This window comes from Electrona antarctica (assembly GCF_951216825.1).
Source record: "Electrona antarctica genome assembly, chromosome: 3".
Lineage (NCBI taxonomy): Eukaryota > Metazoa > Chordata > Actinopteri > Myctophiformes > Myctophidae > Electrona > Electrona antarctica.
Window position 1 is genome coordinate 38,708,470 of NC_136808.1, and position 18,431 is coordinate 38,726,900.

The following is an 18,431-nucleotide window of genomic DNA, read 5'->3' on the forward strand; positions in this document are numbered from 1 at the left end:
TGATGAGGGCCCAGGTAGGGCCGGTCCTTAATTTTCGGGCCTGTTGAGAACTCTAGTTTTCGCCGGCTGCCAGGCGTGGCTGTACTAATAACTTTGGGGTGGGCCAGTCTAGAGTTTGAATGGACAAGTATCAGTCAAAAGGGAGACATCGAAGAGGAAGGATGGATGGGGAAGGATCAACATACAGTATGGAATGGCAGAACAGGTCAACTCAGCTCCATATATGGAGATCTAAGGGTTTGAGGTCAGATGTAGAGTTGTTGGCCAATATTGATGACATCAGGGATCTCCATACATGGGCTCAGGGATCTCCATCCCTGATGTCACATGATAGCACGTGATGTCATGAGGCATGACCATATATGGAGACGTGGGGTGACGGACTGACTGACGGACTGATGGGAAATGCAAGTTTTCAAATGCGACCTGCAGTCGAAATTAACAAAAATCACACCCGTGTCAATGGGAATTCTTTGTGTAGGACAAAAATAGCCGATTTGATCTACATAATTATGATGTAAATTGTCCATTCATTGTCAATGGGAATTTAATCTTTGTGTAAGACGAAAATCTACACTATAAAATATAGGAGTAAAAATGTAGTACACAGAAGAAGTTGAATCATGTGGATCTCAAGATCTATGCCATGGATCCAATGTGGATCTCGGACTTCATGTGACCGGCCTGTGACGTCAGGTATCTATGACATACTGTAGGTCATCTATGATTTACATTATGCAATCATTTATTATAAAACTAAGGAAAAAGTGGACTTCTGTGGCCCACTTGCAATTTGAGATTTCTGGGGTTGTTTTTTTCCCCTATAATTAATGTATGTCACTCTTGTTCCAGACTGACAATAGCAGATATTCGGTATTATAAAATGCTGTCTTTCTGTGAGTACAAGCTGTCTGTTCTCCAAACACAACACCCCATATCTCAGTCTAATTGGATGGCTGGAACACTAAACATTTAATAGCTGTGATTGGACCAGCTGCTGGCTTGGTTCCTCCGTCCTAATGGACCATAAGACATCATTTTCATTGGCAAATGGAAGCCAATCCAACAATAAAGCCAAGGCTAGACATTTTATACACACAAAGGCAATGTCAAGTGATTTACATAAAAATCACACCCGTGTGAAGTGAGGGGCACTCTTATCATCGTACATCATCATACATCATCTCATTCCGGCCAATCAGAATTTGCGTCCTCACCTTCGTCTTCAATGTTTGTGTTTACGCAATGCTCATTGTCAATGGCATTCAATGTTAGTGTTGGGACAAACGCTCAAAGCTGGCCATTCATTATCAATGGCATTCAATGTTTGTGTTGGGACAAACGCTCAAAGCTGGCCATTCATTATCAATAGCATTCAATGTTATAGTGTTGGGACAAACGCTCAAAGCTGGCCATTCATTATCAATGGCATTTAATGTTTGTGTTGGGACAAACGCTCAAAGCTGGCCATTCATTATCAATGGCATTCAATGTTTGTGTTAGAACAATGTTTGTGTTTACACTAACCCTCAAAGCTGGACATAGGAGGGGCTATAAATACATGCATACAGTAGCTGAGAACATGCAGTAGCAGAACATATTTGGGGTCTAAGACCCTGGGTCTTACAAACCTCACAGTGAGACACCAAATGCAATTATTTACCCAAATGTAATGTTCTAGTGTCCCTCTCCACACTGTATGTTTTCATTAGCCTATACTCTTTCTACAGTATGTGCTATTAAAAAAAGAATCTGGGCTACGACAAGATACTCATTCAACAATTCACAACATTCCACAAATGATTCCTTTAGAAATACCCTATTAAAATTCACACAAAATTCACTGAATTACAATTGGAAAAGGCACACAACAGCATTCACATTCATAATTACACGGAGCACAGAACAGACACAGGTGCACAATTTTGTGCAGTTACACATACAGTAGCCTTACCTCAGCATCTTTTAGGAGAGAGTCTTTCTCGTTAATCCTGTCTTCATACGCTAGCAGCAGAGGACATAAATACTTCACATCCAGCTGCAGACGGGACAGACAGCAAACAACACACTAAATCAGCAACATTTACAATATGTCCCCTCAATACTGCTCTACAGAGAATAATGAATTACTGTTTGTCTGTCCTACTGAGACAACCAGTAGCAAACTGTCTGTCCTATAGAGTGCGTTCAAGTGTCTGTTCCCCTCATAGTCGAATCATTTATTAATCAATCAGTTTGGTCTTAGTCAAGACTTTGTCAGTTGACTATTTGTTTTTATGCTTTTTATCCATGCTGAAATAGTTTCTTGAGGAGCAAATCTCAAGTCTAGATATAACCTTTCATTCTGCTTGTCTAAATCTTTCAATAGCCAGTGGTAGTAGTAGTAAAATCAACATTTAGGGCCAAAGGGAGTCTACCAACGCGCCTCAAGCCTGGAGCGGCTGGTCCAGTGCTTCACAGGTACAAGGACATACGTTGCAGAAGGAGGAGAGGACACTGGAGCAGCACGGACATTTAGAGCCTTTTATTAGGTGCTAAGTACACAGAACGACTAACGTTTCGACCTTGCGGTCTTATTGTAATGTTTTTGTTGTGCCTCTGTATTTTCCTTTTTCTATATATTTGGCCACAAGGCCCTTAATTATGTATGTGCACTGTTGTTCCTAAATAATGTTTTAAATTTGTATGGCTTTTATATGGTTGAATCACTGTTTTACTTTATTTAATTTACTGTTCAACAGCGTTTTTTCCTCCACACTCTGAACTGTTTAGACTGCTGGTAGTAAATGGTTATTAAATGTAACATGGGCTTTTGTCATTGGCTCATTGATAGCCCAGCCTGTACTTAAAGACATGCCCAAATGCTGCCACCTCTATGACTCTGATGAAGACCGCAAGGTCGAAACGTTAGTCGTTCTGTATACTGTGCACCTAATATAAGGCTTAAATGTCCATGCTGCTCCAGTGTCCTCTCCTCCTTCTGCAACATTTAGGGCCTTGCAAACGTGAAGCGAGGAACGCAGCCTGGATCAACACAGCTCTGCTCCAGAGGGGCGCAACAACGCAAGCGTAAAAAAAAAAAGCTAAACAGAATCTAGGTCTGGTGAGTCGCGGGCGTGTGCACGTAACGAGCACACGCGCAACAAATTCACGGGACCGCGCTCGCGTAAATACGCTTGCGTTGTCGTACCGCGACTTATCCGAGCAAAAACGCAGGTCTCATTGAAAATGAACGATAGGCGCGTTTTATCGCTCCCCGTTTGCAAGGCCCTTTAGAATGTTCATTCTCAACCTCGCCAACAGGACAAGGCTGGTCATTGTTGTATGCAACAAACACAGTGTGCTGATTAAAACCACGTTCAACCTGGCCACCTAGGTTTTGGGCATGTTATTATCAAAAATGTTAAGGAATTGTCAAAAATAGCTCAAATAGTTTAGAAACAATGCAACATGTTGACCTATATCTAAACATTTTGATTGTTAGATTTTCTTGCTTTTTTTGCATTTTTGAATAAAATACTGTAGGGGTTAGGAGGTGGTCAAATCAACTAATCGATTAGTCGGTAAATTCCTACAGTATGTTGGTCAGTGACGTGACACCCCTAAAAAAGTGTTTTTTAAAAACCTTTAAATAACAGGAATAAAAATCATTTACTTTTGTTCTACTCACTCTCATCTTTATGGAAACATATTTTGTTTTTAGATATTTTATTGGAATCAGAATTTATTCAGCATTTTGTTGCCTAAAATCATTATGGTGTGACATGACAATAATTGTTTATAAAATGAAAATGGAGTACACCTTTCTTAAGTTACTCACTTTATCAAAGTCCTTTATCATAACTAACCTGTAATCCACTATAGTTTTGTGAAAATTTCTTAAATCTGTATATTATTTTCGTAATCAACACTCAATGTGAGGCCCATGTTGTCGGTCTTTCAACATATTTTGTATTTATTGTGACACAACTTTCTCTAAAATTACACAAATATTTGTGACTCTTCCTGATACTATTTGCTATGTAATCCATGAACATTAATGGTTTCATCATTAATAAAGGTATGATTTTTTCACTATTTGGAACGTCACACCAAATGATTTAGTGTCACACCGTATGATCATATCTTCATTTCTCAAAGCAAACTGTGTTTTAACCTACCTATTAGTGAGTACTGAACTTTACAGATTGATTAAACAATTACTCAGGAAAAACAGCAACAGGAAAATTGCTTTAACATTGAATAACATGCAAATGACTTAATAAAACAAAATTAAACACATTTTATTGTGGATAGTTGCAGATTTTAGGTGAAGCTGTTTAAAACAAATGTTTAAATGGACAAAAGAAACATGGGTCTTTGTTATTTATTGTTATATCTGTAGGAAAATACAGTTTGCATCATATGGTGTGACAAAAAAGTCATATGGCGTGACAGGCAGACAGTCACACAATTATGATATAGTGTCACACCATATTATGTTTTCTGCACTTAACATAACCTTGAGGCTACTAGCTACACATTAGCATGCTAACAACATGCTAGCTATAACAAAGCAACATAGATTTACATGTAATTATGACCAAAAAATCTAATAACTTTAGCTTTTTTAATGAAAAAGGTGTCACACCCACAGACACTCGGATGAGTCGCATTGGTCAGCGTTCCAACAAGATCGTATTTCATGGAAATGTTAAAATGATAATTCACCACAGACACCTGTCATGCTATTGTAATGCAAGTGCTGAGCAGCCTTACTGAAGAAGGACCTCTCTATCCCAATGGGTGTCCAAACAATTGCCTGTTGAAATTTCCCAAAATGGTGTCACACAATATGATTTTGGTTTGGGGGACAACATCTTTTTGAAATTACTGAAAACATTATGCTTGGACTTTGAAAAGATTAGGCTCACAAATAAACATCTATATTATATTTATGGAATTTTTAAAAGAATTTTAGCATTTTTTCCCCTTAGTTTTATTCAAGTTCCTACTTTGAGAAACAGGGCCAGGACAGTCGCACCATATGAGTTTTGCTATGTTTGGTTGAAAATTCTGAAGAAATGAGGAATGAAATGTTTTAATCTTGAGTATGTTCACATGAAGCATAATGTCCTGCACAATATTCAGAAGGTTTTTGACAAATATATATTTTATTTATACGCGTTTGACACTGAGGACAGCAAAGGACAGCATGTCACGTCACCCACCCATGTATAGTCAACTTCTTTACTCGAGAATAGCCGGTCTGTCCTAGAGACATTGGGCAGTATTATGCGTGTCTTAAGTACCCGGTCTTATTACTTAATTTAAGAACTGGAGGCGTGGTCAATGCTGTTTGGCCACTCAGAATAGCCAAATGGCATTGATCACGCCTCCAGGTCTTAAGTTAAGTAATAAGACCTGGTACTTAAGACACGCATAATACTGCCCCTTAGCTCCAACTGTTTGTCTAAAGAGACAATTGTCTACTCTATAGGAACAGTTCAATAATAGTATTAGTATTAGTTGATGTGAAATCTAGATCCCTGCCACGTTAGGCATGTTAAAATATTACAGCTTCTTGCACTGTAGATACTGTATTGGGAAAGATTGATTTCAATATGTCTGATACAGTACCGTATTGTGCCGAATATAAGACGACTCTGATTATAAGACAACCCCCATTTTTCAAGACTCATTTGTGGAAAAAGAACATTGAATGTCAAATAGTTTAGTCCCCGATTATAATACGACCCCGTTTTTTAGGATATTTCCATTATATTCAGGCCAATAGGGTACATTGTGCAGCCCTGGTGGAATGGTCTTAATTTGACAAGAACAACACCCAAGGGTGTTCAGAGGATTCTGTTCAGTCATGTTGTCTTTTGTCTGCATCATTTAATCTAGAGGTGAGTCGGAGCGAGAGAAGACCATCAAATGGAATACTTATGTTGCATAAATAGACTGCAGATAAAAAATGAATCCACTGCAGCGATGACTGTGCCGTGCGCTCATTAGCCACACTGAAGACGTACTGTAGCATAGTCTATAAAAAGAAACAAGCTACAACAGCAGTTGTCACAGGCACGTTCACAAGCAGAACTATGTTGGACTACGTGCGTAACTAAGGCTCCACACATACAAATACTGAGTGTTAATTTGACTGCAACAGTGTCAGGAATCAAGAAGGATTATTTGTCACTACTAACACAGGTACAAGCAGCCAACTGCAGTGGTATTAAAGTCAGCAAATTGCTAACACAACATAACAATAATAATGAATGACAATAATGTGCCCTAAGTCCCACCAAGAGCTTTAAGGTCTGCGAACAAGCTGCTGCTGGTTGAGCTTACAACTAGCAAGAGGAGCAGGGGTGACCGTGCTTTCGCGACCGCGGGCCCCAGGCTCTGGAACATGCTGCCCCTCCCCATTAGATCTGCCCACTCGATTGGGGCTTTTAAATCCCTACTCAAAACACATCTGTTCTCCCTTGCTTTTAATTGCACCTGAGCTCTCCGTCTTCCGATATTCTGCTCTGTGCTAATGTATGCTCTTGTTTTATATTGTATTGTCTCGTTCATGTTTCCTGCCTTTTTGTATCGTTGCTTTATATTGCTTTGTTCTGTTGTTTTGACCTTTGTTCAGCACTTTGGTCAGCCTTGGCAGATAAACAAAGACAAGAGACCTTAAAAAAGATAAGCCTATGGGTGTGTGTGTGGGTGGGGGGGCAATATACGGCATAACCATGCACACACAGATATTCTTTTTTGAGTGGTGCAACCACTCCAAGGAACAGCAATGTCCCTATGTCCCTATATGTCCATCCCTGTTTAGTATACCAACAGGGGGCGCTGTTGCACCACTCACTTCAGACTGGTCTGATTTTATATTTACATTGTGTAATGTTGTACAGGAGTGTAAAATGGGGTCATATATATAACTTTTTTGCTGTGTAGGTTGAAGGGGGAGTAGGTTACAACACATAAGCACAGCAGCACACACCTGCTTTATAGCTTACTGCAGTCCTACTTTGGGCCTTGAAAATACACCTCCAAAATTATATATTTTACAACCATTTTACATACTTTGATCAATATATTTTCGTCAAAACATATGGTCAATGTTTAAAAATGTGTTTTAATATTAAGGGGCTAAGAGCAAAAGGCTGGAAACCAGACAAATCTATCTACGGTGCACACTCTACACACACTCTTGGATTGATCAGCACATTGTGTGTTGGTGTGAAGACATGCTTCAGACTGCTTCCCCCCTGGTTAAAGCTGCACAATGTACCTTTCCTCTTCTACCCCTGATCTGAACCTGGTTTCCACTGACATGTTTTCCATTGAGCTAGTAGAGCTTGCCTGCTTGCTCCTGCAGGGGATACATTGAATCTTGAACATCAGGTCAAAATGTGTGTCAGAATAATCCTGTGTCTAGGTGTCTAGGTGAAACATGATGATCGTCACCTTTGACATGATCTAAATGTCTCAATAGAAGAGCAGAGACTAGAGAGACCAAATACAACCACCCCAATTGTATAAGTTGTATTGTATTAACATACTCTAACAACATACAGATTGGACAAAATGGCATTTTATTAATTTAAAAAGTTACATAGTGCATTTTTAACTACAGTTAATAAAGGGTCAAAGTGTGTGGAGTGTGGACTTCTACTGTGGTTTAATAAGTAAAGATACTGACCAGCCATGGGGGAGGAGAACCTTTCAGTGGTAACCCACTGACTCTGGAACCCTGGATGAAAGACAGATGGATGGATGGATGGATATTAGCAGTGGTGGAAGAAGTGCTCACATGTTTTACTACAGTAAAAGTATCAATACTGCAGTAAAAGTCTGGAATTCAACATTTACTCGAGTAAAAGTACCAAAGAATTGGTATCAAAATGTACTTTAGGTACTAAAACTAAAAATCGTAAAAAAAAAAATGAAAAAAAAAAATCTTTTTTTTTCTTTTTTTTTGAAAATAATTTGGGGACCCCCTAAAATAATTTGGCGACCCCCCGAGGGGTCGCAACCCATGGGTTGAGAACCCCTGGACTAGAGCACTGCAGAGGGCAGGTGTGTGTGTGTGTGTGTGTGTGTGTGTGTGTGTGTGTGTGTGTGTGTGTGTCCAGCTGGTGCTCGTTGACGGTCGTTAATGTCAAGGCAATTATAGTTATGCACTGTCAAATAGGTCTACACTACATCTATTCTAAGGTAGCATATACCTGTATAGACATATTATCCTGCTCATTACTGTGCAGAAATATAGATATGTGTTTGAGCACAAAATGCATTTTGAGTACCCACACATTTTCGCGCTTCGCGCGCACGCTGTGCAGCCCCCCACACACAATCATTCTACAGTTGTGGCCCCCGGCCTAATCTAGTTGAATACCCCTGGTGTACAGTATGTGCATGCGTGCGAGCATGCAGGTCTGGGCAGCTAGCCCGTTGACCCGATATTACTCAGAATGGTAAATGTGGACAAAGATCAGCGACTCACTGGAGACGTGAGCCAAATGTCAGACATTCAGTCAGCCATTCAACCAGAGAACAGTCAAACAATATATTCAGTCAGCTCAGAATCCAGTCACACACAAGAAATACACTTAAGATCTCAAGATCTCCACATCACAATTAACCTTCTGTTCCTGCAGATTGACTCACAAGTCACAATGCAGAGTAATTGCATTTCTACTATCTAGATAAGAATTAACAATCTCTATAACACTGAGGGACGGAGGTCGAATAGGAGAAAGAGCGAGAGAGAGAGCAAATGTGGGAGCAAGAGACAGGACAGGGAGAAACAAAAAGATACACACCAAAACTATCAGTGTAAATTTAAACTATGAGTGTTAATTTAACTCCAAGAGTGTCGCAGTCACAATTCTACTTCTCCGAGTAGTTTGTAAGAATAGTTTGATCTGCTGTAAGTGTAACTCTATTCCACTACTAAACTAAATAAATATGACCTGGGATGTCGAGTGGGAGCCTCATGCTGTATTTCCAATCATCCAATGTAGTTAATATTTGGCTGCAAGCTCTTTCTTGTTAATACTTTTCATTGGTTTAATATTCATAAAACCCACAGGCAAACTGTGGTGTATTAACATGTGTGATAACTGGGTACTGTTTGTCCTAACAGACTTGCCGTAGTTTAGTTGCGTGTCTACTGCGCGCGTTAATAAAAAATCACACCCGTGTGAACTGAGCGGTGCAACTGTTCACACACTACGTCACACACTAACCATAGCAACCATGCTCATCTGTACGTGGCCCCACCTGTACGTGGCCCCACGTACAGGTACACACATACACAGATACAGACAAAGCTGGTTGTTGAGTGGTTTGCACCACTCAACAACATAGGAAGTGTTGAGTGTCCCCTCATGCGTGTGTTATGCTGCCGCTCCCAAGCTTATATAAAAGTGATATCAAACGTGTGCACTGTGCACTGCCTCGTTACTTGAAGACATAACACAAACATTAACCACTTTCACTTTCAAATACACTTTAAATAATAGTAAAAATCACACTCGTATGAAGTGAGGGGCGCAGCAAGGGCAGTATTTATATCAGCCAGATGGTGTCTTACGTTGTTATTTACTGCTCTAAACAAACATTAAAGTCCATAGACTTAGCTGGGAAAATATTGCATCATAACTGCCCTAAACAAATATAAAGGCCATAGACTTGGCGGGCCTATGACGTGATTTCGGAAAGCCATGCATTGGAGGGGCTTAGCGCCCCTCAAAAATAGCAGATGTACAGCTCTTATTCACTTCACTATCCGACAACAAGTTGTGGCACAAAGCGATTAAGAGCTGTCTTTAAAGCAGATGTGCCTGCGCCGGAGACGATAAAATGAGAGGCCGATTTGCGGCGATGCTGTGCTTAGTATTCTGTGTGCAGTGCGGCGGATGCTCTCGAGTCCTCACATTAAATATTCAACAGAGATACAGTAATAGCTGCTATCTTATCAGAGGTATCACATAATACAGGACAGAAATAAGTTGGACAAGAATGACCCGTTGGCCCTTTGTGAGACGAGTGACAAAAAGTACAGAGAGGGCGATAAGCGTGTGTCCACTCCTGATTGGGCAGTGGCCGTATAACCAGCACAGCAAAAAAAGTGGTAAAGTGACGGGCTGAAGTGGAGCCTCCCTGCATAAGGTACTAAGGTACTAACTATGTCAAGGGAGCCTCCCTGCATAAGGTACTAAGGTACTAACTATGTCAAGCATGGACTGCCGAACATAGTTGCTTTGGATAGTGTAAATCCAGGGGTGGGAATCTTTTTAGGGCAAATTATCACTTAGCCGGCCCGTTTTCCAGTGCCTGACAGTGAAAACCACCATTGCTTTCACGTCTGTGTAGGCTTCAAATACTAGCATAGTCAATAACTAAATCATGAAAAGCTAACTAAGAATGAGTCAATAATTGAAGACGAATAATACATTTAAGATGAATTCTGACTATATCTGGGGAGAAAGGTTTTCTGCTGTGCAGAAGGATGCTACACACACCAGTCCTTGTAGTGGTGCCGGTCCAGGAAAATGTCTCTCGTTCCCCCAGGGTACTGAGGCTAGACAAAAATAGACACTATGACGTAAAATTCATTGTCAATGGGAATTTGATGTTCCTACACCAATAGGAGGCCCTCAAAAATGTTGGCACTTTGGCTATTAGTGTGTGTGTGGCCACTTTTTTGTCTTTTTAGGACTATACCTTTTAGAGAAGGTATAGTCCTAGAGTTTTCTGCACATCAAACAATAAATAATCTTTTTGATCCACTCAAACGAGTACCTCAATAGCCAAACCTGATCACCTGGTAGATAAAAAATCAAATCAAATCAGCAGGAGTCCTCAGAATTTAACCAGGCACAAAGGACCCAAACCACAGAGGAGAAAACAGTTGAGGGTTCCCAGAATGGCTGCGGAACAGTGACGGCCAGGCTGGCAGCCAGTGTACCTGCCTAGTAGTGCCTACACTGTCTGGAAATCCCAGCAGAGGTGTTCGTTTTGCATGGAGGTACAGTACATAGAATCTTGGATGACAATCAACACATTTTTAACACCAGACAGCAGATTGACTAAATCTAGGCAGCCAGGATCCAACAACAAGAAGCCACAGGTGTTCAGGCGTGTAGCCGTCTGGAACATCTGGTGATGAGTACTAACATTGGTGGTGGGAAAAGTTACTCACATATTGTACTTGAGTAAAACTATCAATACTGCAATGTAGAAATACTGTTACAGGTCAAAAGAATTACTTCAGTAAACGGTACAAAAGTATTGGTATCAAAATGTACTTAAAGTACCAAACGTAGAAAGATGCAGAATGTTTCATTTCTAGTTTTCAAATGTATAAAAAAATCTTTAAGTATTGGAAATTGTAAATACTCAAGTAAATTACAAATACCTCAAAATTGTACTTAGTTACTTTACACCACTGACTAACATTATATATGGTTGTTAATTACTGCCAACATTGCCATCTAGTGGCTGAAATGGAACTCACAGATTCTCACCCGTTCATTTCAAAGTTATAGAGCGGTTTCACCCCGAAACTGCGAGTCAGGAAGTCAAAAACCGCTATGGAACATGGCCCGCGAATGTATTTAATTCACCCAAAACATACATTTTGTAACCGAGGATCATATCGTTTAGAGAAATGAGCCGCAAATCAAGCTTGTTTTGAGCCAAAAAGAAGAATCCGAGATATTACGATTCTAAAAACGGTTCTCGTAAACTGAGTGTTACGAGTGTGTACAGGACACAGTTGTGAACCGTAATCAATTGATATTAACTTGAGCGGCATAAACAGAGGTCTCCGTCCTATCAAATAGTTACGCTCAGCGCCCAGGACGGAGATTAATCAAAAGACGGAACATTAATCATTTCATAACTGAGTGCACCGCTCCACAGGCTGGGAGCGCCTGTTGGGCAACATTCAATGTCATTTCCGGTTGGGACGTCATCCAAAGTGGTCCCCCTCCATTTTAGTGGATGAGATCGAAAATCTTAAAACGTGAATAACTCTTGATCTAAATCAATGCTTCCAATTCTAACCAAAGATTATGTTTTTGACTGCCCATCGTGGTCCCGTCGCTTGTCGCAAAGCACAAAGGAACCAAAACGCAGAGTGAAAAGCTGATAGCAACCATCAGTGGGGGACCAGCAAGGGCAAAGGCCTCAGCTACAGCTACAATGTTTTGATTTGAAAACAATCCGATCAGAGCCCTCTACGTTTAATGTCCAGTAAATAATGTAACTCCACATCTTCCTCCAATCCCACACAGTCCCAAAGCGCTCTCACCACCACCACCACGCACATCTGATTTCTGCTCCAAAGTTTATTCTAGGACAGCGAGGCAGCGAGGCAGCGAGCCCTATCCAACTCCTATTTCATTATTATTTGCATATACACTGCCATGGTCGTTTGTCAGCCTTTAGTGAAATCCGGGCTCAACATTTGTGTCTAGGTCAATGTCAGCCCCAGTGCCAACAACAACACCTGCCCTGTAGTAAGCCAAATCAAAATATATTTATTCATATACAAACGTGTGGGTGGATGTGTGTTCACCTCCTGTGGGCTTAGGGGTCTGTACTTGGCCTGGTAGCGGCTCAGCTCCACGTTGAGACGATGTACCGTGAGCTTGAGACCGTCGTTCTCATCCACCAACTCCTGAGCCTGCTGTCTGACCGTCCGTAGCTCTGCCTGTAGCCTGTCTGTAGGCTGCCTTTCTGTCTGTAGTCCTAGTACACACGCACGCACACAGAGAGAGCAAGGGCATAAATGCTAAATGTGTAAAGAGCAGGGCCTGTAGAGTGTTACGCATGTATTATTGCTGACCAGATGCATTAAACAGGAAAGAAGAATCCTTGCAGCTACACTACAGCATCATATACTATGTTTAGTCACAGCCAGCCAGCATCTCCTCTCCCTATGGGTCTCCTACTCTCTGTCTCCTCAAATTCTCGCTCTCCCGGTTTCTCCTCTCCTCCTCTTGCGGTTCTTCTCTCACCCTTCTCTCATCTTATCTCTAGAGCCAGAGATAAAGAGCCAATAAATCGATCTTGACTTTTATGTACCACTGTGCCTAGTGTCTACATAATAAAGTAGAATTAAGCCCTATTCAAAAGCTATCTATTTGCTATTGATTGATTTCTTTTGACGTTTTCTTTTGACTTTTTTTGTAATCTGTGCAAACCTTCTTCTATGACATGGCCAAAATAGGCATGCCAGATTCAAAGTGTTAAAACATCTGTAATCAGCATTGGTCGCTCTATCCTACTCCTCTCCTCTCTGCGTCTCTCCTCTTCGCATCTCTCCTCTCCTCTTCCCCCTGAGCACCACCTGCTGAGCTCCTCCTGTCCTTGCTGTGTTTCAGCTCCTCCTCCAGCTGTCTCTGTCTCTCCAGGCTCCTGCTGATCTCTCCCCCCTGCTGGCACACTTTCTGCTCCAGCTGCCGGTGCTCGGCGGCCAGCCCCGCGTTCTGCGCCATCAAGGAGCGCACCAGCTCCTTCTGCACCTCCAACACCTCCCTGTACACCTGGCTGGGCCCTGGGCGTGGGTGGAGGTTGGTGGTAGGGGGGGTGGAGGAGTTTGGTGGGAACGCCGTGGGGCACCGGAACAGGACGGCACACACAAGGATAGAAAACAACACACAGCCACACGGCAAAATGAAGAACACGGGGCAGGCGGTGCAGGCGGGGTGGGGTTAGTTAGGTGGGGTTGTTTGGATAGGAATGAGTGGGGTTTGTTCAGGTGGGGTTGGATGTGTAATTGTAGGGGTAAGTGAGATGGGGTGGAGTTAGTGAGGTGGGAGTGTTTGGGGATGGGGACGGTGAAATGAGGCAGGTGTGTGTTTGAGTAGGGAATGAGTAGGTGTGGGGTGTTAGGTGTGGGTGGGTAGGGTGGGGTGGGTGTATGGGGGTTGTACAGGGGGGCACGTTGCACCACAACAGGGTTGCATGTTGGTTTTACATGCGACAGCAAGGCACGCCACACAACACATCACAGAAAAAGACACCCAAACCAAGATCAGAACAAAAGAGAACAAGAAAGGGGGGGGGGGGGCATTAGACCAATGAATGTAAAAATGTGCCCATCCAATCATCAGTACATGAAGCGCACAACATGACCCCTAATGTCCCTATTCCTGGGCATTAGACGGAAATAGCAGATCCACAAGCTCACAGCAACCACACAAAGGAGCGGACAAGCCATAGAGCCCTGAGGGACCCTAAGTATAGGGTTAAAGTGGTAAATCTTCTATTTTAATCTGTGGTGAAATGTGTTACAGTACATTCCCATCCATTAGTCTGACGTGAATAACTAAAGTATGCAAACATATTGTATTAAAAAAAAGTGACAGAAGTAAAAGTCATATGTACTTTTATAGTATGTTTACGGTACGTTTAACAAACGTGTTTCCATTGCTGCACATGGCATTAACCATTTTAACCCTACAGTATGCGTACATTTTGTGTAAGACACAAAATGTCTTTGCCGAAAATAGCTGATCTACCAGCTCTCAACGCAAGCCTGCAGATCGTCTGTTCCTGCCGATTGTTAACCCAAGAATAGCGACGCTAGGGTGGGCCGTCCACACAAAGCACTATGCTGTTCTAGAACTATAAGCAAGTACTGTAGTGGGGGAAGTAAAAGTATCAATACTGCGATGTAGAAATCGTTAAGTAAAAGTCCGGAATTCAAAATGGATTGGAAAGTACAAAAGTATTGGCATCAAAATGTACTTACAGTACCAAACGTAAAATTACTCATTTTGCAGAGTGTACCGTTTCAAAATTTCAAATGTATGAAAATATTTGGATGGTACACTATCATTTAAAAAAAATCATTGTAACACCAAATGGATAGCACAACTATAATGACAATTTACAATAAAAAAAACACAAAGTTGAGTGAAGGTTGAGGAGGAAACTGAGTCGTTTAACCAGGCATCGATATGAGCAGCTTGTCTTACCAGGCTCTCCATGCTGTCCTCGACTGCCTTCTCTCCTTTTAACGGAACATTTCTTCTTCCTGGACGATCCACGGCCGCTTGTCTCCTCTGTCACATCTAACAAAGCAAACAAGTTCACATTAAGCCTGATTACAGTTGGCTAGTAACGGTCCTACAAATAATTATGATTCATGACAAAAGATCACAGGATCTACTGAATATGAAGGTAGCCTACTGGGGGGAAGCCACGCTGTGTGTCATAGGCTCATTATGTCAGTTTGACACATTCAGTAGATCCTGTGATCTTTTGTGGCCAGATGTAATTTCTTGGGGTCTAGTAGGACTATAGTAAAAAAAACATGAACCGTGGTTGAAAAAAACTAAAGTTGTCCCTTAAATGTGTGGACAATGAGGTCCAAATAATGATGGAAATGTTCTGTTCATTTCATCCAGTTTTTATATAGAAAATCTAATCTAATGATTATGCAAAATGACTATTGCCATCTAGCAACAGACCTAGATAAAACATGAACTACTTCACTGTATTATAAAAGTCACAGGTCACGACTGGAGTTTAGAATCCACTACTCTTCCAGTTTTGTTTTATCAGAAAAGGAGACACATTTTTAATCTGTTTCACTACTCAATCCGCTCCTTCTGCTTGTCTCTGTAGGACAGACAGTTCCTGTTATTTGCCTCTACAAGACAGACTCTCCAAATAATTAGTTTCTCTCACATACTTGATTACTGCTATCAGAGAGAGGAATGAGACAGATTACAGCCTTCAACACCAACTTCCAGCTATCTCAGTGTTTTTTGTGTGTCTAGATTATAGATAAACTAGATTTGTCACAAGAAAAATAGCTTTTGCGCAACAAATGCACAGAACAATCCATTGCAGTGAATGTTTCATTGTCAGTTTGAATATCTGCTAATATATGCTTAGTCTTGTGCTTTAGTGTGTATTTTAGTTTTTCCATTAACACTCATTATTCCGGCAGACAGTAGTCCAATGGAAGGTGAAGGCTTTAAACACTACCTAGGATAGGATAGGATAGGATAGGATAGAAAACCATTCTGGTTTGGACCAGTGAGAGGACCAATACCTGGGGAAGGCATGATTCTATTGGCTGATGAAGACTTCTGTTTCAGCTTTGGAGTCGAGGTCTAGGAGAGAGAGCAATTGTAAGAGAAACAGAGTGTCTACATAATAAGGTATAATTAAGCCCTATTCAAAAGCTATCGATTTGCTATTGATTGATTTCTTTTTACCTTTTTTTTAAAAAATCTGACATATAATGACATGGCCAAAATAGGCATGCCGACTGACTGACTGACTGACTGACTGACTGACTGACTGACTGTCAGTTTGGTCTATTGAACGGTTAACTGAGTGACAGTATTATCGAAGGGCAGACAATAATCCAGTCTTGTCTCTCAAGCCAGAACGGAACAGAATTCTACCAGTCACGAAGCAAGTGTATTTTTAAATATATTTAAATTACCTTTTAGAATTTCCAGTGGTAAAGCAGCTAGCTAGATATGCTTTGACAAATGTATTTTCCAGGGGGACTTAATTATGTGACTGCAAAGGCAAAACGAAAGTGTTGGGAGAACTCCCGACACTTCCGAAGCACAGAAGTTAGGCAGAAGCCTAATTTGAAAGTTGTGGGAGCCAACACATCTGCCTTAAGAGAATAACTATCATCTAACCCCAAAGACAGATTATACGAGGACAAGCCGAGTAAAGAGACAAATGGTCAGATGATATCTGAAAGATTTTCAATTTCCTCTAACAGCTACATGTGCACCATCTGATAGCGGGAGAGGGAGAGAGTAGAGAGAAAGAGTAGAGAGAGAGAGAGAGAGAGAGAGAGAGAGAGAGAGAGAGAGAGAGCCTAGAGCCAAATTCCAATACCCAAAATCTCGGCCACTCGCTCACTCACACTTGATCACTCCAGCATGGTGGTGTTATGGTGAAATGGGTGACCTGCTGAAATATGTGTGTATACAATCACATAATGTCAGTTTGCGAATGAAAATCAATGCAGTTTGTATATTTGCAGAGTTCAATAGTGGTGTTCAGGCCACATATTTAAAGAGGATACTGGAGAACTCGCCAGTTTACCAAGTCGCCACAGCGAAAATTCTTCATCAATGTCTTCATCGTTATGCTAACATGCTGTCTTCATCAGTGTAGTATGTCAAACTCACAGATGTTATAGTTAATTTCCAAAGTGATCAAATTATTTTGTGCAATTAAATGGTCAAATACATGATGATAAAAAGGCAAGTATGTGACTCCCCAGGACCAAGTAACGTACCTGGGGTGATAGAGCTTTTGCTGCCCCAACCTTGTGGAATGCAAAATCAAGCACCAACTATTCCTCTAGGCCAGTGGATCCCAATCTATTTTTGGTTCACGGAGGCATTTTTATCACACAAACACATACTGTACAGTACTCGCACAGCCAGAGAACAGTGAAACCTTCAACATATAACTAATTGTGAGCGAATACTTGAGGGCTAGTGGTGGATATTGCTTGCAATCTCACGATAGATATGTATTGATAATGATATATATCGATTATACGTTTATTCAAAATAATTACCATGTTGCAATACAATAAAATACTTTCAGGCCCACAGAGATCTTTAAATTAAAATAAAATGATATTGATTAATTTAATGCACCACTATTGAGGGCAGCTGCTTATTTTGGAACCGGTGCAGTTAGTAACTTGTTTCCTCATTCATTCAGAACAGTTTGTTCGACCACTCCACTCCACGCTTGACACAGAACTTCATATAGGAATAAAGGGACACAGAGAGACAGATACAGCAATTTCCATATTTTGACATTGGTACAACGCGTTTATCTATTCTACGTCCGAGCATAGACATGGTAACGCCCCCCCCCCCTGCCTCTGATTGGCCTACCGACACTGCCCGTCTTGCCCCAATGGTCTCACCAGACTGTCCTCCAAGACACGAGGTTACTCCCATGGGTTACTCCGTGGTGGGAAATAATACAAGTACAAGAGAATGACAGCTTGGCACGCACAACAGTAACTTGTAACTTTTATTTTTGTAGAAGAGGCAAACTAATATTGTTTATGCCGCTTGCTTTGATTGAATGATTGATTGAACACGTATTTGTACGATTTGATTTGGGTGTGTTCTAAATTAAAGTGTTAGTGTTGATTATCGTGTATTAATCTAATTATAGTAAACTAATACTATGATACTAAAAAAGATAAAGATCAAGGGAAAATACACCTTTTTACAGTACAATAATGTTTCAAGTTTACACTGTACACATGTAAAATAAACGGCATAAACAATATATTAGTTTGCCTCTTCTACAAAACATAAAAGTTACTGTTGCACGTGCCAAGCTGTCATTCTCTTGTATTATATCGTACTTCCAGCTATCCACCTCGGAGGAAATTTAAGTCTGGTAAGGCCGGC

General features: G+C 41.1%; 1 protein-coding gene across 1 annotated transcript in view; it reads right to left on the reverse strand.

Moving 5' to 3' along the window:
• cep89 (centrosomal protein 89) overlaps window positions 1-18,431 on the reverse strand; it is a 109,739-nt gene that overhangs the window by 76,399 nt on the left and 14,909 nt on the right. Inside the window, exons 7-12 of the mRNA XM_079497739.1 lie at window positions 16,067-16,127; window positions 14,982-15,077; window positions 13,349-13,555; window positions 12,575-12,747; window positions 7,688-7,738; window positions 1,955-2,038 (exon numbers count right to left, since the gene is read on the reverse strand). Coding sequence (XP_079353865.1) covers window positions 1,955-2,038; window positions 7,688-7,738; window positions 12,575-12,747; window positions 13,349-13,555; window positions 14,982-15,077; window positions 16,067-16,127 — 672 coding nt within the window. The remainder of the gene's footprint in view (window positions 1-1,954; window positions 2,039-7,687; window positions 7,739-12,574; window positions 12,748-13,348; window positions 13,556-14,981; window positions 15,078-16,066; window positions 16,128-18,431) is intronic.